Source organism: Mustela erminea, chromosome 2 (genome assembly GCF_009829155.1).
Source record: "Mustela erminea isolate mMusErm1 chromosome 2, mMusErm1.Pri, whole genome shotgun sequence".
NCBI lineage: Eukaryota > Metazoa > Chordata > Mammalia > Carnivora > Mustelidae > Mustela > Mustela erminea.
The window spans coordinates 153,323,682-153,347,942 of record NC_045615.1 but is presented as its reverse complement, the minus strand read 5'-3'; the positions used below and the strand labels follow the sequence as shown (position 1 = coordinate 153,347,942).

Here is a 24,261-nt window from a genome sequence, read left to right as displayed (position 1 = left end):
TGAACAAAATAAAATCTCTTGAACCATCATAGCCACAAAATATAATTCACCTGTATAATAACTTTAATTCTTTTGTCAATGAGACTACAGACAGTGACCTTTCACCACTGTCACTAACATTCTTCCAAAATATATTACAAAAGATGGGTGACTTGCACATGTTAGGTCATTGGCTCTTAGCTAGATGATAGAACTTATAAGCATCAACAAATATTAAACACATGTGTATACAAATGAAATCATCTGTCTTTACCTTCTTCCATTTGCCATCCAAATAATCTGACTGTTCACATAATCTGTTTACTTTGAAAGGTAAGAGTTATACTTTAACTTACTGAATGATTTCTCCTTGACTATAAATACAAGCAATGGGACAAGGAAACTGGAATTTGCAAAGAAGCATTGCATTCCACCAGGATGTCTACACAGTGGATTTCCGTTCTGCTGCTGCTACAGCTCAGTTGTTTCTTCAGCTCTGGGAGTTGTGGAAAGGTGCTAGTGTGGCCCACAGAATATAGCCACTGGATCAATATAAAGACAATCCTCGATGAACTTGTCCAGAGAGGTCACGAAGTGACTGTTCTGACATCTTCAGCTTCCATTCTTGTTAATCCAAATGAATCATCTGCTATCAAATATGAGATTTTCCCTACATCCATACTTAAAGATGATTTTAAGGATTTTTTCAACAAAATGCTCAATATGTGGATATATAACTTGCCAAGAGACACATTTTGGACATATTTTTCACAAATGCAGGAAATAGTTTGGAAATTTTCTGACTGTCTTCAAAAGCTCTGTGAAGATGTAGTTTTGAACAGGAATCTCATCACCAAACTACAAGAATCGAGGTTTGACGTCATTCTTGCAGACACCGTTGGACCCTGTGGTGAGCTGCTGGCTGAGCTACTTAGAATACCGTTAGTGTACAGTCTTCGCTTCTCTCCTGGCTATGCAACTGAAAAAAGAATTGGAGGACTTCCTTTCCCTCCATCCTATGTACCTATTATTTTGTCAGAATTAAGTGATCAAATGACATTCATGGAAAGAGTAAAAAACATGATATATGTGCTTTATTTTGACTTTTGGTTCCAAGCACTTAATGAGAAGAGTTGGGATCTGTTTTACAGCCAAGTACTAGGTAAGTCATGTTTCTAATTGGTAGCATGAAGTCTTAATTCTTAGTGCCTAGGAAGATGAGTTTGTATGAAGTCAAAGGAATTTCTCTTTTATAAGAGAAATGATGAAATTATAATATACAGTGGTCTCCCAGTCTCACAATTATTATGGAAAGACTTATATGACAGGACCAGTTCCAACCATGTCATCCATTACTGAGTACATTACACTCCAGGAATTCAATAACCACAAATTAAAGCACTAAGGGTTTCACGAAGCAATTACTATTTATCTACATATCTAATATCTATTCATTTGCTGTTTATTTGTAATACTTTAAATTTTGGGGGGAGTTTTATCACCCTTTTCATTTATTTATTAATTTTTTTAATTAAATTTATTTATTTTCAGCATAACAGTATTCATTATTTTTTCACCACACCCAGTGCTCCATGCAGTCCGGGCCCTCTATAATACCCACCACCTGGTACCCCAACCTCCCACCCCCTGCCATTTCAAACCCCTCAGATTGTTTTTCAGAGTCCATAGTCTCTCATGATTCACCTCCCCTTCCAAATTCCCCCAACTCCCTTTTCCTCTCTAACTTCCCATGTCCTCCATGCTATTTGTTATGCTCCACAAATAAGTGAAACTGTATGATAATTGACTCTCTCTGCTTGACTGATTTCACTCAGCATAATCTCTTCCAGTCCCATCCATGTTGCTACAAAAGTTGGGTATTCATCCTTTCTGATGGAGGCATAATACTCCATAGTGTAGGGGCGCCTGGGTGGCTCAGTGGGTTAAGCCGCTGCCTTCGGCTCAGGTCATGATCTCAGGGTCCTGGGGTCGAGTCCCGCATAGGGCTCTCTGCTCAGCAGGGAGCCTGCTTCCCTCTCTCTCTCTCTCTCTGCCTGCCTCTCCATTTACTTGTGATTTCTCTATGTCAAATAAATAAATAAAATCTTTAAAAAAAAAATACTCCATAGTGTATATGGACCACATCTTCCTTATCCATTCGTCTGTTGAAGGGCATCTTGGTTCTTTCCATAGTTTGGCGACCGTGGCCATTGCTGCTATAAACATTGGGGTACAGATGGCCCTTCTTTTCACTACATCTGTATCTTTGGGGTAAATACCCAGGAGTGCAATTGCAGGGTCATAGGGAAGTTCTATTTTTAATTTCTTGAGGAATCTCCACACTGTTCTCCAAAGTGGCTGCACCAACTTGCATTCCCACCAACAGTGGAAGAGGGTTCCCCTTTCTCCACATACCCTCCAACACATGTTGTTTCCTGTCTTGCTAATTTGGGCCATTCTAACTGGTGTAAGGTGATATCTCAATGTGGTTTTAATTTGAATCTCCCTGATGGCTAGTGATGATGAACATTTTTTCATGTGTCTGATAGCCATTTGTATGTCTTCATTGGAGAAGTGTCTATCCATATCTTCTGCCTATTTTTTGATATGATTGTCTATTTTGTGTATGTTCAGTTTGAGGAGTTCTTTATAGATCCTGGATATCAACCTTTTGTCTGTACTGTCATTTGCAAATATCTTCTCCCATTTCGTGGGTTGCCTCTTTGGTTTTTTGACTGTTTCCTTTGCTGTGCAGAAACTTTTGATTTTGATGAAGTCCCAAAAGTTTATTTTCACTTTTGTTTCCTTTGCCTTTGGAGACATATCTTGAAAGAAGTTGCTGTGGCTGATATCGAAGAGATTATTGCCTATGTTCTCCTCTAGGATTCTGATGGATTCCTGTCTCACATTGAGGTCTTTTATCCATTTTGAGTTTATCTTTGTGTATGGTGTAAGAGAATGGTCGAGTTTCATTCTTCTACATATAGCTGCCCAGTTTTCCCAGCACCATTTATTGAAGAGACTGTCTTTTTTCCACTGTATATTTTTTCCTGTTTTGTCAAAGATTAATTGACCATAGAGTTGAGGGTCCATATCTGTGCTCACTACTCTGTTCCACTGGTCTATGTAATACTTTAAATCTTTTAAAAATTTTTCTGGATAAAGTGTTTTAAGCTTCCTTTGTTATTTATTAAATACAGGTTGAAAATATTACCTTTGATATGCTTCACTTTTTAGAATAATTTTGAGAATAATAGAATAATGACAGTATATTGAGTCAAGATTTCCCATATAACTATTGGTCCCACACATGCATAAGATCCCCAATATCGGGGCACCTGGGTAGCTCAGTAGGTTAAATCCTCTGCCTTCAGCTCCGGTCATGATCCCAGGGTCCTGGGATCGAGCCCCGCATTGGGCTTTCTGCTCAGCAGGGAGCCTACTTCCTCCTCTCTCTCTGCCTGCCTCTCTGCCTACTTGTGATCTCTATCTGTAAAATAAATAAATATAATCTTAAAAAAAAAATCCCCAATATCAGCATCCCCCACCAGAGTGGTACAATTGTTACAACTGATGAACCTACATTGACACATTATTATCATCCAAAGTCCATAATTTACAGTGGAGTTCACTTTGGTAATGTACATTCTATAGGTTTTAGCAAATTTTTTTTTTAGCAAATTTATAATGATATTTATATACCACTACTATATCAAGCAGTTTCACTGCCTTAAAAATCCTCTCTGCTATGCCTATTTCCTACATATCCATTTTACTTTACTTTTCCCATTTTTTAAAAAAAGACATTAGAAGGGTGCCTGGATGGCTCAGTTGTTTAAGCTTCTGCCTTCAGCTCAGGTCATGATCGCAGCGTCCTGGGATTGAGCCCCAAATTGGGCTCTCTTCCCTGCAGGGAGCCTGTTCCTCCCTCTTGCTCTGCCTGCCTCTTCCCCTGCTTATGTTCTCTCTTTCTCTGTCAAATAGATAAAATCTTTCTAAAAAATACATTGGAGGGGCACCTGGGTGGCTCAGTGTGTTAGGCTTCTGCCCTCGGCTCAGGTCATGATCTCAGGATCCTGGGATCGAGCCCAGCATCGGGCTCTCTGTTTAGCAGGGAGCCTGCTTCCCCCTCCCTCTACCTACCTCCCTGCCTACTTGTTATTTCTCTCTCTGTCAAATAAATAAATAAATAAAATCTTAAGAAATATTTTTTTTAAAAAAACATTAGAAATTTCACTATCTTCATGAAAGCAGAGATGTTAATTGAGGAGTCACATTTTTCCAGCACAACTGTCTATAGAGTATTAAGGATATTATTTCCAATTGTTTCTCTTTTTTAATTTAAAAATAAAAATGTTTTGTCATATTACCTCAAAGATTCCTTCATAACTGGAACAAATACTCAAATACTGGCTCTATCCCAGACTCAGGAACCTATAATAAGAAGTTTCTAACGATCACAAATTGTTTTATTAGGGCTTATAAATCATGCACTAAAGGCCTAAAATCTTGTTGAAGGGTGCACATACACATTAATAGTTCACATTTTTTGAAAACTATGTTACTCCATTAAAGGAAAAATGAGTCAAAATTAATAGTGCACATATCTATTTCCATACTTGATGAAAATATTCCAGCTGTTATTTGCAAATATTATTTAATACACAAATATTATTATGCTCCTAATGTGAACCAAGTGCAATGGTAAGTACAGGAGTCAAGCTGTACTTTCAAAACCTTACAGTTTTCTTGGAAAACCTAGGATCGAGGGAATAACTTGCTAAATTATAGAAATGAGACTGAGTGGGGAAGAATGTTTCCATTGCTTAATTGATTGGGGAGCTCAAATAATTGTTTACATTTGCATCTGTTACTTTTGCAGCATTTCAAAGGAAATAAATGCATGTTTAATTTGATAGTGGCTTAGGTTTAATAATTGTTTATGATTGTGAATGTACTACTGTGATATTAGAAATGAGACTTACACTTTGTCTTTCATATATACATATGAACAACATACATAATATGTAAATATAAATTTGCAACATTATAGATGTTTGTAACATATATGTGTTCTATTATCAAACTACAAATACTTTTAAACATTTTTGACTAAATTTTTCCAAATTCCTTTCAGAAAATTCCCTAGTATATTCACATTACATTACCTACCATTACCATTATCATTACCTCATTACCTCTACCTATTGCTTGTTGTAGGGTTCTTTACTTATTTATTTACTTTTACTTTTCATTAAGTTTTAATTTCAATTCCAGTATAGTTAACTGAGAATGTTATATTAGTCTCGGGTGTAAAATATAGTTATTCAACAACTCTGGACATCACTCTGTGCCCGTCAGAAGTGCCCTCCTTAATCCCTCATCATCTATTGAAACCATCCACTTACCCACTGCCCCTCTAGTAACAGTTTGTTCTTTACAGTTGAGAGTCTTTTTCTTGGTTTGTCTCTCTCTATCTTTGTCTTATGCTCCTTTGTTTGGTTTCTTAAATTCCACATATGAGTGAAATCATATGGTATTTGTCTTTCTCTGACTGACTTATTTTACTTAGCATAATAGTCTCTAGCTACATCCATGTCACTGCAAATTGTGAGATTTCATTTATTAAAAAAATATTTAATTTCTTTCCTTGAGAGAGAGAGAGAGTGGAAGAAAGAGAGAGGGAGAATCTGAAGTATACTCCACACTGAGCACAGAGCCCCACTTGGGGCTCTATCCCACAACCACTAGATCAGGACCTGAGCCAAAACCAAGAGTTGGATGCTTAACCAACTGAGCCAGCTGGGTGCTTTAAGAACTCATTCTTTTTTTATGGCTGAGTAATATTCGTGGTATGAATATACCACTTCTTCTGTAGCCATTGATCAGCTGATGAACACTTAAGCTGTTTCCATAATTTGGCTACTGTAGATAATGCTGCTGTAAACATTGGGGTACATGTATCCCTTTGAATAAGTATTTTTGTATGCTTTGGGTAAATACCTAATAGTGCAATTGCTGAATCATAAGGTACTTCTATTTTTAACTTTTTGAGAAACCTCCACACTTGTTTCTTGTGGCTTTGATATTAGCCATTCTGAAAGATGTGAGGTGATATCTCATTGGAGTTTTGATTTGCATTTCCCTGATGATGAGTGGTGTTGAGCATCTTTTCATGTGTCTGTTGGCCCATTGTATGCCTTCTTTGGAGAAATGTGTGTTCACGTCTTCTATCCATTTTTTTAAATTTAATTATTTGGTTTTGGGGTATTGAGTTATATAAGTTCTTTATATATTTTGGATAATAACTATTTCTTTAGGGTTTTCTATAATATCATGCCATCTGCAAATAGTGAAAGTTTTACTTATTCCTTACCAATTTGAATGGATTTCCTTTCTTTTTGTTGTCCAATTGCTATAGCCAGAACATATAGTACTATATGGAATAAAAGTCATAAGAGTGGACATCCTTGTCTTCTTCCTGACTTTGGGGGGAAAGCTCTCCATTGTTCCTCACTGAATATGATGTTCACTGTGGGTTTTCCATATAAGGCCCTTATTTTGTTGAGAGTTTTTATCATGAATAGATGTGTATCCTTGTCAAATGCTTTTCCTGAATATATAGAAACGATAATATGGTTTTTCTCCTTTCTTTTACTAATGTGATGTTTGTCTTTTTTCCTTTCAGGAAGACCCACTACATTATCTGAGTTAGGGAGGAAGGCCCAAATATGGCTCATTCGAACCTACTGGGATATTGAATTTCCTCGCCCATTCCTACCAAATTTTGAGTTTGTTGGAGGACTCCACTGTAAACCTGCCAAACCCCTGCCTAAGTTAAGTGATTCCTGTCTCTTTTGTTTTATTTGCTCTGAAGCATTTAACCAGTATTCTACTTAAAAATATCATTCCTCAACAATATTTGTGTGTCCCAACAATATCTGCAGTCAAATCCAATGTTCACTTGCTGTCACTCCAACATTTACACAACTCCTCATTTGAGATCCCAAGGCTTGACATCTTAGAGTATTAATGGGTTTGCTTAGATGACGAGAGTATGTGATTTCTGCCACATATCAAGGCTAGACAAAATCTCAGTAAAGATCACTGAGAGAGGGATGCCTGGGTGCCTCAGTCAGATAAGGGGCTGCCTTCTGCTCACGTCATGATCCCAGGGTCCTGGGATAGACACCCACATTGGGCTCCTTGCTTAGAAAGGAGTCTGCTTCTCCCTCTGCCTCTGCCTGCCACTCTGTCTGCTTATGCTCTCTCCCTTCGACAAACAAATAAATAAAATATTTGAAAAAAAGAAAAGGATCATTGGGGGAACATGGTTCTCAACATGATAGCTGTCTGAGAAAATGAGCACAGGAAAAACTACATTTTGTACATCATAAGTACCACAAATTCTGCATATTTAATAAGAACCAAATAATTTCAACCACTTAGAGCTGAAAAATTCATAATATAAAATTGAAAAATAATTCTGTTAATATATAAGATGATACTTTATGAAGGAAAGCAATCAAGTAATATGTTTTAAGTTGATATTGTACCTTTAAGACATAAGAAAAACAAGCATCCCTTACGAAATGATTTTATGGTCTTTTCAACATCTCGTTGTCCATGTTTTTATTGGTAATAAGATGAAACTAAGACCTTATTTGAGGGTTAACCTAATACCAATTTTGATTGCAAAATGTTTAAATGTGTATGGTAACTTTCTTAAAGTCAAAATCCTAAGGTAAAACTAACAAAAGTTCTATTCAGCCTAACACAAGTGTCTAGAACAGATAAATCCATAAATAGAATGTATTTACACACTATGGAATATTAGTCACAAAACAGAAGAGACGTCTAACACATACTCTAAGGTGGAAAAGCTTCGGGATGTTACAGAAAGTGAAAGGGGGTCATCACAAAAAGATGGATATGGTATGATTCCACTGATACGAGGCATGCAGATTAGTCAGATTCATAGAAATACAAACTATAATGATGGCTGCTAAAGATGGTGAAGGAGGGAATGAGGAATTGTTATATAATGAGCACAGAATTTCAGTTTATCAAGATGAAAAATTCTGGTGATTTGTTACCCAGCAGTGTAAATATAGATATTATTGACTACATGCCCAGGAATAGTTAAAATGGTCAATTTTTTGTGTATTTCACCACAATTTAAAGATAAAAACAGACATTACTCTAAAACTCCTGATACTATTTGGTATCTCTCTTTTGCTGTTTGCAGATTTTTTTTTTAAGATTTATTTATTTGAGAGAGAGAGATGGGGGATAGGGGAGGGGAGAAGAGGGAGAGACAGAAGACCCAGCATATTCTCCACTGAGTGTAGAGCCAGACCCAGGGCTCAACCTTACAACCCTGAGATCATGACCTGAGGTAAAATCAAGAGTCAGATACTTAACTGAGCCACCCAGGCACCCCTGTAGAAATTTGTTTAATAGTGTTTGCTGTGGTGTTCCTCTTTTGTAATGGAACAAATTCTTTCTTCACAGGAAATGGAAGAGTTTGTCCAGAGCTCTGGAGAAAATGGTATTGTGGTGTTTACACTAGGGTCTATGATCACTAACCTGCCAGAGGAAAAAGCCAATGTGATTGCATCAGCCCTTGCACAGATTCCACAAAAGGTTAGATAAAGTAACTTAATCCTATACAACTACTTAACAAGTCTGTTAAACTGTGTCAAGAGTTTGTTTGCCTTTTCCTTCATGACATGGAAACCATGATGATAGCTCCAATTTATCTCAGAGATGAGCAAAATATACATGGCAGATGGTAAAGTAGTACAGAAGGTGTTTTGACAATAACTTTGGCATTAACATTGAGATCAGAAAGAAAGATATTTAGAAGGAATATATTTAGGAGATACAGTGTAACATTTGCTATTAGAATGTATCATGGGCAGATGTAGAAATCACCAAATTCTGTCCTGTCAGTCACTCCTTCTCCTTATACGATTTCCAAGGGCACTGAAAAACTCATAGATGTTCTCTGAAAGGAGTTAAATTTCAACAGTTATGTTAAGCAGGAACTGATAAAAGTCTGTAAAGCTTCATACAGTTTATGCTTGCTGGATAATCCAGGTTACTTTTCCTTCCACTAGCTTTTCGAGAAAAGCCAACTCAGTATGCTCTTCAGAGAAAGGATGCCCAGGGCACACCAAGCTATGTTTTGGCAATTGTCAGGCCTAGATGATTCAGGGAAAGAGGAAAACTGACATGACTGGTGGAGTGGACCCGGCTAAGAGTAAAAGAGTAAAATAAATGAAAAGGGAGGAGATGAGTCCACCCCTTCAAGGTGACCCTGTGCTTAGTAATAGTGGTTCCAAAAGGACTTTAACTTGCCAGAATAGTAACTTCACCTGTTTAAGGAAAGAAATGGAAATATATTAAGGAGCCAACCAGAAACAAGCTTAGGAAGGGAAAGTTTTGGATTCCTCTTTCTTTGTAAAATATAGTAGTAAATTATTTTCCGATATATAGAAAACAACTGGAGTATTTGGGTATTTGTGAACTACTTTTTGGTTTACTGATGTAGTTTCTCTTTATGCTAATGTTCACTTAATATCTAAAGTTACTTGACTATTTGCATATGTTAACCAATGTAAACCATCATCCAGATTATGTGAATTCCTGGGGAATTCTAAAACAAATCTATTTTGGTACTGGGAATTGGGAATGGAAATTGCTTGGGTATAGAACTCATATTAATCCATGCTATCAATGTTTTGTAGTGCATCATTGAAGTATTAACAATCAGTTAAATAAAATGTAGCATCATCACAGCTTTGGATGTTTTTCAACAGCTGCACTTTTATTTCTGAAGTTCCAACAGGCTTTTTTTTTTCTTTTTTTTTTTAAAGATTTTATTTATTTATTTGACCGAGAGAGAGATCACAATTAGACAGAGAGGCAGGCAGAGAGAGAGGAGGAAGCAGGCTCCCTGCTGAGCAGAGAGCCAGATGCAGGGCTCCATTCTAGGACCCCGGGATCATGACCCAAGCCAAAGGCAAAGGCTTTAACCCACTGAGCCACCCAGGTGCCCTGCCAATAGGATCTTCTTTGTAACATTTAAAGAATTTCCAAAGCAAGAAATAGTAATAACAATCTGGATTCATGTAAAAATTTAACTTTTTCTTGGAAGTAGTGTCTAATAATTAGTGATGTAAAAGAAATTATAGGTACAAGAGAAATTATTTACATTAATAAATTACTGGTAAGCAGAAATATTTATTTCTCACAAGCAACAGATTGCATGCTTAGCTTTTTTGTATATCAAAAGAGGTAAAACTCTAATAAAGTAACATGTGGAACAAGTAGATATACATGAACTCCCTCCTGCAACACTTTAAAAGAAATAAATAGGTAATATTACATTGGAAGATGATAGCAGTTATAATAGATAAAACAAAACAAATGTGTAGGACTTAGTAATTTCCAATTTCTTTGCACTAGAATTATAATAACTGCCTAAAAATTCTTAAATATGTATATTTGTCACTGTTAATCTCATTTGTCTAATCTTTATGTGTAAAACATCATGATTACATTCATACTTGATTGAATGTAAAAATAAGTTAAAAATGTGGGTATTTTATTATACCAGCATTTTGGTAGTCTCATTTTTAATATATTTGTCCTGTTATTTTTCATTCAGTGAAAGGGGTCTAACTAGATTATCTCTTAATTTCTTAAAATTAAAAATAGAGCTTCCCTATGACCCTGCAATTGCACTACAGGGTATTTACCCCAAAGATACAGATGTAGTGAAAAGAAGGGCCATCTGTACCCCAATGTTTATAGCAGCAACGGCCACAGTCACCAAACTATGGAAAGAACCAAGATGCCCTTCAACGGATGAATGGATAAGGAAGATGTGGTCCATATGCACTATGGAGTATTATGCCTCCATCAGAAAGGACGAATACCCAACATTTGTAGCAACATGGACGGGACTGGAAGAGATTATGCTGAGTGAAATCAGTCAAGCAGAGAGAGTCAATTATCATGTGGTTTCACTTACTTGTGGAGCATAACAAATAGCATGGAGGACAAGGGGAGATGGAGAGAAGGGAGTTGAGGGAAATTGGAAGGGGAGGTGAACCATGAGAGACTATGGACTCTGAAAAACAATCTGAGGGTTTTGAAGGGGCGGGGGGGTGGGAGGTTGGGGGTACCAGGTGGTGGGTATTATAGAGGGCATGGATTGCATGGAGCACTGGGTGTGGTACAAAAACAATGAATACTGTTACGCTGAAAAAAATAAATTAATTTTTTTAAAAAGTAAGAAAAAAATATTCTAATATGCTGGGGCACCTGGGTGGCTTAGGGGTTAAAGCCTCTGCTTTTGGCTCAGGTTATGATCCCAGGGTCCTGGGATCAAGCCCCACATTGGGCTTTCTGCTCAGCAGGGAGCCTGCTTCCCCCCCCCTCTCTGCCTGCCTCTCTGTCTACTTGTGAGCTTTCTCTGTCAAATAAATAAATAAAATCAATTAAAAAATTCTAATATGCTATAACTTCAAAGTTTCAACTCATGAAATAAGGGATTTTCTTTAACAGGTTCTATGGAGATTTGCTGGCAAGAAACCAGACAAGTTAGGGCCAAATACTCGGCTGTATGACTGGATCCCCCAGAATGACATTCTTGGTAAGAATCTGGAAAACCTTGAGTTAAATGCAATGCTAAACAAAATGATAAGAGTTCTGAAGAAGCAAATTGATTGAACATTCATTATTGAAAAATTCTAAAACAAAACTTAACTTCATTACATTTGTTTTACCGTGCTAGGGGGGAAAAAGATCACATATGGGATGTTATTATACCCAGTCACGTTCCTTATGACCAGAATCAAAGTATCTTTATTTCAGGTGTAATTACTTCTCAAGCGTAATTTTCTAATTTTTAATTTAAATGCAAATAGCCAACATAGAGTGCATCATTTGTATCAGTTGTACTGTTCAGTATTTTATCAATTGCATATAACACCCCGTGCTCATCACATCAAGTGCCCTCCCTAACGTCCATCACCCAATTAACCTATCCCCGATCCACCTCCCCTCCGGCAACCCTTGGTTTGCTCTCTATAGGGGCAAACTATAGCAAACCATAGGTTTGTCTCCCTGTATGATTTCTCTCCATTTGGTTTTCCCTCCTTCCCCTATGATCCTCTGTGCTGTTTCTTACATTCCACATATGGGTGAAAGCATAACATTATTGTCTTTCTCTGACTGACTTATTTCATTCAGCATAATACTCTCCAGTTCCATCCATGTCAATGTAAATGGTTAGTATTCAACCTTTATGATGGCTAAGTAATATTCTATTGCATAAATATACCACATTATCTTTATCCACTCATCTGTCCTTGGATATCTCAGCTCTTTCTACAAGTTGGCTATTGTGAACATTGCTGCTATAAACACTGGGGGTTATAGCAGTGCTTCTTCAGGTCAATACATTTGTATCTTGAGGTAAATACCTAGAAGTGCAATTGCTAGGTTATAAGGTAGATCGGTTTTTAACATCTTGAGGAACACCCATAATACTTTCCAGAGTGCCTGCACCAGTTTGCATTCCCACCAACATTGTAAGAGGGTTTCTCTTCCTCCACATCCTCTCCAACATTTGTTGTCTCCTGTCTTGTTAATTTTAGCCATTCTGAGTGGTATAAGGTGGTATCTCACTGTGGTTTGAGCTTATATTTCCCTAATGCCAAGGGATGTTGAGCATTTTTTCATGTGCCTATTGGCCATTTTCATGTCTTCTTTGCAGAAATGTCTATTCATGTCTTCTGCCCATTTCTTGAGTGGATTATTTGTTTTTTGAATGTTGACGTTGCAATTTCTCTTTCTTCTGTCTCATTGTTAGTGTATAGAAATGCAACTGATCTCCGTACATTGATTTTATTTCCTGCCATGTGGCTGAATTCCTGTATAAGTTCTAGCAATTTGGGGGTAAAGTGTTTGGGGTTTTCCACATAAGGTATCATGTCATCAGCAAAGAGTGAGAGTCTGACTTCTTCTTTGCCATATTGAATGCATTTTATTTCTTTTTGTTGTCTGACTGCTGAGGCTAGGACTTCCAGTTCTATGTTGAACAAAAATGGTGAGTGGGCATCCCTGTCATATTCCTGACCTTAGAGGAAAAGTTCTGTTTTCCCCCCATTGAGAATGATATTCACATTGGGCTTTTCATAGATGGCTTTTATGATATTGAGATAGTTTCCCTCTATGCCTTCACTGTGGAGAGTTTTAATCAAGAAACATACTGTGTTTTGTCAGATGTTTTTCTGCATCAATAGAGACGGACATATATGTTTCTTGATGTTTCTTTTATTAATGTGATGTATTACATTGATTGATTTGTGAGTGCAGAACCACCCTTGCAGCCCAGGAATAAGTCTCACATCACTGTGGTGAGTAATCCTCTTAATGCACTGTTGGATCTTATTGGCTAATCTCTTGGTGAGAAATTTTGCATCCATGTTCATTACAGGTATTGCCCTGTAATTCTCCCTTTTGGTGGGGCCTTTGGTTTGGAGAGCAAGGTAATGCTGGCCTCATAAAATGAGTTCAGAAGTTTTCCTTCCATTTATATTTTTTGAAACAACTTCAGAAGAAGAGGTATCATTTCTCCTTTAAGTGTTTGGTAGAATTCCTGTGGGAAGCCATCAGCTCTCGTCTCTATTTGGTTGGGAGATTTTTTCTTACTACTTCAAATTCCTTCCTGGTTATCAGTGTGTTCACATTTTCTATTTATTCTCGTTTCAGTTTTAGTAATTTATACACTTCCAGAAATGCATCCATTTCCTCCAGATTGCCTATTTCATTGTCATATAGTTGCCCATAACATATACGTAAAATTATTTGTATTTCCTCAGTGTTGAGCATGATCTCTCCTCTTTCATTCATGATTTTATTAATTTGGGTCCTTTCTCTTTTCTTTTTGATAATCTGGCTAGGGATTTTTTGATGTAATTAGCTCTTTGAAAGAACAAGCTTCTAGCTTTATTGATCTGCTCTACACTTTTAGTTTCTATTACATTGATATGTGCCCTAATTGTTATTTTTTCTTCAGCTTGGTGTAAGTTTTATTTGCTGTCCTTTAGTTTTAAAGTTAGCTTGTGTATTTGGGACCTTTCTAATTTTTTTGAAAAAGGCTTGCATTGCTATGTACTTCCCTCTTAGGACTGCCTCTGCTGCATCCTAGAGGTTTTGAACAGCTGTATTTTCATTTTCATTGGTTTCCATGAAGCTTTTAAATTCTTTTTTAATTTCCTGGTTGACCCATTCATTCTTTAGGAGGATGCTCTTTTACCTTCAAATGTTTGAGTTTCTTCCAAACATCCTCTTGTAATTGAGTTCAAATTCAAAGCATTATGCTCTGAAAATATGCTGGGGATAATTCCAATCTTTTGTTATGGGTTGAAAAACAATTTGTGCCCAGTATGTGATTTATTCTGGAGAATGTTCCATGTGCACTTGAGAAGAATGTGTATGCTGTTGCTTTAGATGGAATGTTTTGTATATATCTGTGAAGTCTATCTCATCCACTGTGTCATCCGTAGCCCTGTTTCCTTGTTGATCTTCACTTAGATGTCCATTAGAGTGGGATATTGAAATTCCCTACTATTGTATAATTATCAGTGTGTTACTTTAATTTGGTTATTAATATATTTATATAAATCTTTGCTTCCAAGTTAGAAGCATACATATTTATAATTGTTAGATCTTCTTGTTGGATAGAACCTTTAATTATGATACAATGTCTCTCTTCATCCTTTCTACAGTCTTTGGTTTAAAATCTGATTTTTCTGACATTAGGATTGCCACCCCAGCTTTCTTTTGATGCCCATTAGCATGAAAATTGTTTTCCACCCCCTCACTTTCAATCCTGAGGTGCCTTGAGTCTAAAATATGTCTCTTGCAGACAGCATATTGATGTGTCTTGCTTTTTTTATGTAATCTGATACCCTGTGTCTTTCAGTTAGTCCATTTAGCCCATTTCATTCAGAGTAACTATTGAAAGATATGAATTTCATGCTATTGTATTCCTGTAAAGTCACTGATTCTATAGGTTGTCTCTGTTCCTTTCTGGTCTATGTTACTTTTGGACTCTCTCTTCACTTCAGGAATCTCCTTTAATATTACTTTCAGAGCTGGTTTAGTGATCAAAAATTCTTTGAGTTTCTGTTTGTCCTGAAAGCCTTTGCTCTCTCCTATTCTGAATGACAGCCTTGCTGGATAAAGTATTGTTGGTTCCTATTTTTCTTATTTAGCACTCTAAATATATCCTGTCAGTCTTTTCTGGTTTGCCAGGTCTCTTGGTTACGTCTGCTGCAAATCTAATGTCTCTACCTTTGTAGGTTATGGACCTCTTGTCCCAAGCTGCTTTCAGGATTTTCTTTTTGTCTCTGAGATTTGCAAGTTTCATTGTTATGTGTCAAGGTGTTGACCTATTTTTATTGACTTCCAAGGGGGTTCTCTGTGTCTCCTGGACTTGAATGCCTGTTTCCTTCCCTAGAGTAGGGAAATTCTCAGCTATGATTTGCTCAAATATGCCTCATAGACCCCTCTTCCTCTTCCTCTGGGACACCAAAAACTCTAATATTATTTTGTTCATGGGATCACTCATTTATCAAATCCCCCCCCCTTACCCTTTGGGTCCATTAGTTGTTTTTCTTGCTTTCTATGGCTTCCTTCCTTCCTTTCCATTATCTTGTCTTCTATGTCACTGACTCTTTCTTCAGCCTCATTTACCTTAGCTGGAAGAGCATCCATTTTAGATAGCATCCCAGTTAAAGTATTTTTAATTTGTCTGATTGGATTTTATTTCTATACTAAGAGATTTACTAGTATGTTTTGTGCTTTTTTATTTTTTTATTTTTTTTTTTAGATTTTATTTATTTATTTGACAGAGAGAGAGATCACAAATAGGCAGAGAGACAGACAGAGAGAGAGATGAGGAGAAGCAGGCTCCCTGCTGAGCAGAGAGCCCTATGCGGGACTCGATCCCAGGCCCTGGGATCATGACCCGAGCCGAAGGTAGAGGCTTAACCCACTGAGCCACCCAGGCGCCCCTTGTGCTTTTTTAAAGCCCACTTAGTAAGCTTATAATCATTACCCTGAATTCCAGCTCTGGCATTTTACTTATATCCATGTTGATTATATCTGTGGCAGAGAGTATCACCTATGGGTCTTTTTTTTGTTGTGATTTCCACCTTCTAGGCATTTTAACCAAAGAAGAATGGAAGAATGAGACAAAAAAATAAAAAAAAATATCAACCACAAATCAAATGCAACACACACTATACAAATCCAAAGAGTTCAGAAACTTAAAAAGACAAAGGAAAAAAAAGATAGTGGGGAGAGAGATTATAATCTCCCAGGTGGACAAAACATGGTGATCCACTTGATCCTAGGTGTATTTTGGTCCATTAGAAGACACTAAATCCCAAAATTGTAAAGAAAGCAAAACTCACATAAACACAAAAATATAATTGAAACAGTGAGAGGAAGCCAAAAATGAATAATAAATCTATAAAGTGTAAATTTAAATGAATATTAAAAAATAGTTAAAAACAAAGAATTGGTAAAATAGAAACCAGTTGGTGTGCCTGGGTGGCTCAGCCACTTAAGCTATTGCCTTTGGCTCAGAACATGATCTCCAGGTTTTGAGATCGAGTCCTGCATCTGGTTCCCTCCTCAGCATGGAAATTGCTTCTCTCTTTCTATCCCTCTGTGATTCCCCCATGATGGTTCTCTCTCTCTCACACATATAAACAATATGTTTAAAAAATAAAATAAAATAAGAAACCAATTGAAAAAAAAAAAAGACTAAAAGAACAAGAGATTTTAAACTGAAACTTAAATGGGTCTTGAGAAAAACTGAATTCTACATACTATTTTCTCCCAGTGCTGGACTTTTATAGTCCTCTGTGCTCCAAAAACTGGGTGTTCCCTGTTGGTTTTGCTGGTCTTCCAGGAGAAGGGCCAGCTGCACTGATTCTCAAGTGTCTTTGCCTGGGCAGATTTGCACAACACCTTGCCAGGGGCTGGGCTCAGTATAAGCTTTCTGATTGCTCTATGTGGCTTTTGTTTACTGAAGACCCTCTCTCCCTCTTTGGAGGATGAAAACAAAAATGGCTGCATGCCAGTCTCCAGCCCTGGAGCTGAAAGATCACAGCCCCTTCTCTTCAGCAAAACTTCAGGGATAAGCAGTTTTCAGGTCTGTGTGTGCCAAACGGCAGACCCGTGTGGTGTGCACACATGCTGATCCTCCCAGGAGAAGGTGAAGGGTCACCACATTTCTGCCCTTTGGAGGCCCCCCACACGGAGAATGGTCACCTGATCATGGTGCAGTTTGCAGTTTATGGCAAACTGAGCTGAGAGCCCCCTCTCCGTCTCACTGAACATAACTGGTTTCTCTTCTCTAATGGATTGGGAATTCTTCAGCTCAGGCACCCCTGTTCTTTCTGTGACGGCAGGGATCCTGAGACCACACTGTCCCACCTAGGATTCTGCCCCACTTTGCCACCTGAGCACCTTTCAGGCAGGGACATCTCTCCCTGGAACAGACTTCTGAAGAGTCTGAATTTGCCCTTCAGGGCTAAATCACTTTCTGGTAGCCAGCTTATGGATGCTCCCTCCCCCTACCATCTATCTTCCGAATATACTCTCAGATTCATTTTGCTGCACCTCCCACCTTGCAAAAAGTGCCCACTTTTCTATTTGTAGAATTTCAGCAATTCTATTCTTACATCTCAAGTTGAATTCATAGGTGGTCAGAAAGGTTTGATAGTTACTGCCTAAATTCTGGGACAAGATGAAATGAGGTCCCTTACTCTTCCACCATCTTGCCTCTCCCAATAAATTTTTAGTAACGAAATGGATCATCACTTTGGCTCCTAATTCTCCCACTTTATTCCTATCTTTTCTCATTCTGTATGACTATTCAGTGCTAGTGAAAAATTATTCCCAGTAACTCTACACTTTCTCCAGGAAAACACCATAATCTTTTTCATGAAGTCATAACACATTTCATGATAAAGTGCAGTCTTTCTTTCCCCTGATTTGAACCATCACTATCATACTTCCTGTTGCCTTGACACTCTACATGTTAAATTCAGTGGCTTTACTCTTTAAGAGAATATATTCTAATATGCCACCTCCTTTTCTTTTCTCTTCTTTCTTTTTGCACATGCTATTCTTTATCCAGAATTTTCCTTTTCAATCTGTCTGTTCAGCCGTCTTGTAACCATTTTTCAAGTTACAACTGCCACACCAATTTTCACTGACTTCTCCAGCAGATTTTTGCTCTTCTTGCTCTGAGATCTAAAAGACGTTTTAATGCTATTTCATATGTATTGTACTATGTGCCTTATGTTGCTAACCTCTCCTTTTTTTCCTAAGAATTATAATTACTAATGTGCTGATATTCGTCCAATCCTAGGTCATCCAAAAACCAAAGCCTTTGTAACTCATGGTGGAACCAATGGCATCTATGAGGCGATCCACCATGGGATTCCAATGGTGGGCATTCCCTTGTTTGCGGATCAACCTGATAACCTTGCTCACATGAAGGCCAAGGGAGCAGCTGTCAGTCTGGATTTCCACACACTGTCTAGTACAGATTTGCTCAATGCATTGAGGATGGTCATTAATAACCCTTCGTGAGTATTATATTTTTTTCATTAATAGTATTTATACATAGGTTCTTCTATCAATGATGATTATGCATTTCATTCTATATTTAAGAAGCTAATTTTGAAATTTTAATATGTATAACTTATCTTAAACTTACCTTTATTTTCAACCAGACATTTATTGCAAAGTTGCTTTTTAACTCCATTGATTTAATGGGCTGCCACAATTTTCTATATGAGCAAATGCAAAAGTTATATATGGAATTGTAAGGACACATTTAAAAAAATATGATTGAATTTCTGGAATGAAAGAATGAAAACTTTTCAGTTATGTAAAATAACTTTCAATTCAGCACTGAGAATTCCAAAACTATAAATCTTTTTGCTCAAGAATTAATTATGATTTTTATTTTAATATATATTTATAATATGTGATGTATGTACCAAAATATTTAGAGTATATACATATGGAATATGTTACAGAATTATGAAGCCATGACTATAATCTAAGTTTGGGACATTTTCATTAACCCAAAAAATGACTTAGAAGTCATTTCCCATTCCTCTTGCCTTAAGTAAACAATCTACTTTTGGCTTACTGATTGCTGAATTCTGGATATTTCATACAAATGGAATCACACAACTTATGGCCTTTTGAATGTAGCTTTTTTCACTTGGCGGTTTTTGAGTTTCACTGATGTGGTAGTTTTACATTACTGAATAATATTCGATGGTATGGATATACTACAATCTATTTATTCATCAGTTCATGAACATTTTGATTATTTCCACATTTAAGAATTATAAATATTCCTACATATGGTATTGTGTGAACAAAATTTGTCACTTCTTTTTGAAATGAAAGGAAACTTTTGGAAAGTCTAGGAGTAGAATTGCTGGTCATATGTTAACTCTGTGAAGAACTGCCAAATTGACATCCAAATGAGATGCACCATTTTACATTTCCACCAGCTGAGTAGGGGAGATCCAAGTTCTCCACATCATTACCAACACTTGCTATCATCTGTTTTTTTTTTTTAAGATTTTTTATTTATTTATTTGACAGAGATCACAAGTAGGCAGAGAGGCAGGCAGAGAGAGAGGGGGAAGCAGGCTCCGCACTGAGCAGGGAGCCTGATGTGGGGCTCGATCCCAGAACCATAAGATCACAACCTGAACTGAAGGCAGAGGCTTAACCCACTGAGCCACCCAGGTGCCCCTACCATCTGTTTTATTACAGACATCCCAGTGAGTGTGAAGTGTTCTCTCCTTGTGCTTTTGATTAGCATTTCCCTTATAGCCTAAGTTATTAAGCATCTTTTCATATACCAATTGCCATCCATGTGTCCTCTTCAGAGAAATGTCTATTCCAATTCTTTGGTAACTTTTAAATTTCATTATTTTCTCACCTTTTTAAAAAATTTGTTGTGTTTTATGAATATAACACATCAACATATATATGATTTGTTAATGTTTTCTTCCATTCTGGATGACTTGATTTTTAACTTTCTTGATTGTGTCCTTTGAAGCAAAAATTTTTTAAAGTTGAAAAGACAAAAAAGAAATTATCTATATTACACAGGAAAATAATGTGTGGGAATTTGTAGTGCCTAGCACAACAACCATGAATTCAGTATTTGTTACTACTACCGGTATTAGTACTATATTAGGAGGGTATCATCTAATGAAATACCGAAAAATGTATTATTGAGAAGAAAATGGTAGAACAATGAATTAATAAAATACTTTAAATAGATAAGAAAGAAAAAGAAATAGATGGCATGTTGGAAAAATAGAACAGAAAATAGAAAATAAGACAGCAGGTAAAAAATATCAATATGCCAGCACTTACATTAAACTTACACAGATTATATAATTTAAAGACAAATATTGTCAGAATGCATTTTAAAAACTATATACTGTTTATAAGACGTATTCAAATGGCAATGTAGAAGAGGATTTTAAGTACAAATGTAGAAAATGATCTATTTTAGCAGTAACCATTTAGAAAGATGTGCCTATGCGACTATCAGACACAGTACTCCAGAATCGCTAACAAAAATAAAGATACATATTTCATAACGATACATAGACTGATCTGTCAAAACAACACAAATTAGTAACTGGTGACACCTACTACGAAAATATCAAAATGCAGCTGATGTAGACAAAAGAACAAACAAATACTCAACTCTACAGTCATAATATTGAGTTTTCAAACATCTTTCTCAATAACATAGAAAAAGAAAAAAAAAAGAAAGGATGGATGGACGGAGAATATAATGGAATGACTAAATTCCTAAATGTTTAAAGGATTCAATTTGAAATATAACCTATCTGACATACATATACATCATAATATATAAAACAACAGATAATACATATATATCAAGAATGGAATAGATATTGGAATTAACCATATGCTGGGCTATACACCAAGAGTAAATTTGAAAAATATAAATCATCAACAGTATATTGTCCAGCCTTACTGGAATTCACTTAGAAATTGTCAAAAAGAAAGATAACAGAAACATCTCTAAATTTTGGAAATTAAGCAATATACTTCTACATAATTCACTCAGTAAAGAAATCACAACCCTAAATAGCCTTCTTCTCAGCAATTCCACATTCACATTATATACAAACACAACTGTATAAACATGCAAATCTAAAGAAATACACAAGATTTTTATGACAGCTTTAGTAGTAATGGCTAAAAAATTGTTAACACAAATGTCCACTGATCATTAAATGAAGAAATACTCTGTGGTATTGCCAAACAATGGAATACTACAATGTATACAATGTACAATACAGACAATGGAATAATAGAATTATTCTGTAATTAACCGACAACTGTTAGACAAAAGACAAAAGGAAATGAGTGCTATCTTATTATACTGATACATAAATAAGAAAAATAATCTATGATGACTAAATGGGTCAGGGAAGATGGGATCCTTCTGGGTAGCATGTGATACCCTATATCAATATCTAAGCAGTAGGTGTGTTATTACATCCACTTCACAATAATATTCTAGCAAATTTTGAATTTATGAACTGTTCAGTTAAGACAATGTGCATTTTTCTTATGTTCTATATTTAAATATTATTATGGAAAATATATTTAAAATCCTAGGATTCAAAGAGTAGCACACACACATCCCAAATGTCTAAGGGTGCTTTGATAGTGTGGTCCAGAAAAGCCTGAAATGGAACACAGAGCTGGTCATCTATCAAGATGTAGAAGCAGCTTTGGAGTTTTGCAGGGAAAAGTGTCCAGCAGAGAGACAGAGGGGACAGAAAGTGCAAAGATGCTTAAGTGAGGGCATGTTTGGCAACTTTAGTGAACTCCTAGCAGGCCTTTATGCCTACAACAGAGTGTACATGGGACAAAGTGACAGGAGGAGAGGTTGCCAGGGGGCTGTATCTGTAAGATCCTATAGTCCAAAATCCATAGCTGTATTTTATTCTAAAGGTAATGAGAAGCCAGATGGAAATTTTGAGCAGGGAAGTGCCGTGATCTGATACGGTTTCAAAAATCAGACTGGCTACATGATGGAAAATAAAGAGTAGAGGGTAGAAGAGTGGAGACAGAGACCAGTGAGGTGGCATTTTACTTACCATGACACATTCCCTTTGCTGCTTCATGAGGTCATTCTACAAGTGCATTCCCACCATCTCACCTACAGCTGTTACAAGGGCCCATAGCATTTCCTCTGTTAGAAAAGATCAAACTATCCTCACTGCACTTCCATTTTCACTTCTTAGAATAGTTGGTGATGGGAAAATTCCAATTTAAATGCCAAATCTCCAGTGTGGATCCAAATAAAAAAACATACGGCTTCTGTAACTCTATGACATATATTTTGAAGAATTTGTATGGCCCTTTTCAAAAACCTTTCATGGGAATTATACGATTAGGCAAATGAGCTTCCTTTCAATGTCGGTATCTTTATGTTTCTGTTTAGATACAAAGAGAACGCTATGAGATTATCAAGGATTCACCACGACCAGCCTATAAAGCCCTTGGATCGAGCCGTCTTCTGGATAGAGTTTGTCATGCGCCACAAAGGAGCCAAACACCTGCAGCCTGCCTCCCATGACCTCACCTGGTTCCAGTACCACTCTCTGGATGTGATTGGGTTCCTGCTGGCCTGTGTGGCAGCTGCTATATTTGTCACCACACAGTGTTGTCTGTTCTGTTACCGGAAGTTTGCAAAAAGAGGGAAGAAGGAAAAAAAGGAGTAGTTACATCGGGGGCCTCAAGCTGGTATGCCTCACAAATAGGACTCATCCAGTTTATTCCAGCAAGAAGCTGTGATAGAAGGCTTCTTCCTCTTGTGACAAAATTACCTTTCACCACTTAGCTTCTCAGATCAAAATCTGCTTTCAAGGGATTTACAGCCTATTTAAGAGTTAGAAATGTCATGCCAAAAGGAAAACTGGAAAAAAATAAATGAAATAAAAATAAAACTGTATGGGTACTTATTGAAACTTATTATTCTAAATCAAAAGTCATCTCCCTCCAAAAGTTATTGATCTTAACTGTGTTTCAAACATTGGGTATGGACACAAGAACATTATGAAAGCTATACACAATATCTTTATTATTGTGCAAATACTCAGAATATGTTAACTTAAATTGGAACCAGAATTTTGTAGTTTTGTCCTTGCTAGAGATACGACAGGTAGTTAATATTGTGCGAAATGATTTATTTGTTTATTTCATTTTGGGAGACCAGAGTAGGATCCAGCCTCAGCGTCACTCCTTACCTAAGAACAGGGCAAGTTCTTGGGTTTCATCCAGCTTGTCACTTTCCAGCAGAACGTAGGTGAATTTAGAAGTCTATCAGCTACCCCTTTCCTATTATAAAACTGTGCTGTTAAGCTTCTGACTCTTGGTTTCAGCAAAGGTGGTGATCTCACGGCGGTAAGATCAAGAGATCAAGTCCCAGAGTTGGGCTCTGGGCTCAGCAAGTAGTCTGCTGAAGGTTATCTCACTCAGCTTCTCACTCCCCCTGCTCCGGGGCACTCTCTCTCCAAAATAAGTAAAATCTTAAAAAAAAACAAAACTAAAACTGAGCTATTTATGACAGACTTTGTTTCATTAGCTTATTCTCTTTACCTTACAGTCCTTTAAAAAGATTCACCTGGTGGATTCCACGCTCATTCTACCCTTTGATAATGGATGCAAAGTGTCACTTGTAGGTTGGATATAGAGGACATGCTCCCTAAAGGAACTTACTGAACTTTCACTCTGTCCCATTGAGAGAGAAGGGGCTGCCATGCCTACCAGGGAGGGAGTCATCACCTTGTAGGCAAAAGAGGCCCATTAGGAGGAGTACCTGATCCCCTGATGCAGAGGCTGGTGGCCAGAGTCTGATGACTGGTTCTTGTGGCCCAAAAGGATGGGCTCCAAAGCCCACAACAAGGTGCTGCCTCAGCTGGGCATGTCCAGCAGTGGCACCTGGAGGTAGCCTCCGTGCTAGTAGTGGGCTGTCATGGAGTTGGCTGCCCCCAGACCTGTTCCAGTCCTCCGCAACCCAGCCCAGGCCCCCTGTACCCTGTGGACTACGACATAGCGGGAATGAACAGCCTGGCCTGCCAAGTGCTGCAT

General features: G+C 37.2%; 1 protein-coding gene across 1 annotated transcript; it reads left to right on the top strand.

The window, feature by feature from the left end:
- The first annotated feature begins 388 nt into the window (after positions 1–388).
- On the top strand, positions 389–22,980 carry LOC116585145 (UDP-glucuronosyltransferase 2B31-like). Its single transcript, XM_032334472.1, has 6 exons — positions 389–1,141; positions 6,668–6,816; positions 8,494–8,625; positions 11,557–11,644; positions 18,449–18,668; positions 22,613–22,980. Exons 1-6 carry the CDS (start codon positions 418–420, stop codon positions 22,890–22,892), a joined length of 1,593 nt encoding a protein of 530 aa, XP_032190363.1. The 5' UTR covers positions 389–417; the 3' UTR covers positions 22,893–22,980.
- Positions 22,981–24,261: the final 1,281 nt, after the last annotated feature.

What these genes read in the sequence shown, in the direction of transcription:
- LOC116585145 (XM_032334472.1), top strand. Translation starts at nt 418, where the DNA reads ATGTCTACACAGTGGATTTCCGTTCTGCTGCTGCTACAGCTCAGTTGT. An exon ending in CTGCCAAACCCCTGCCTAAG is followed by an intron (nt 6,817 to 8,493) that starts TTAAGTGATTCC and finishes CTTTCTTCACAG; the next exon opens with GAAATGGAAGAGTTTGTCCA. An exon ending in TTGCACAGATTCCACAAAAG is followed by an intron (nt 8,626 to 11,556) that starts GTTAGATAAAGT and finishes TTTCTTTAACAG; the next exon opens with GTTCTATGGAGATTTGCTGG.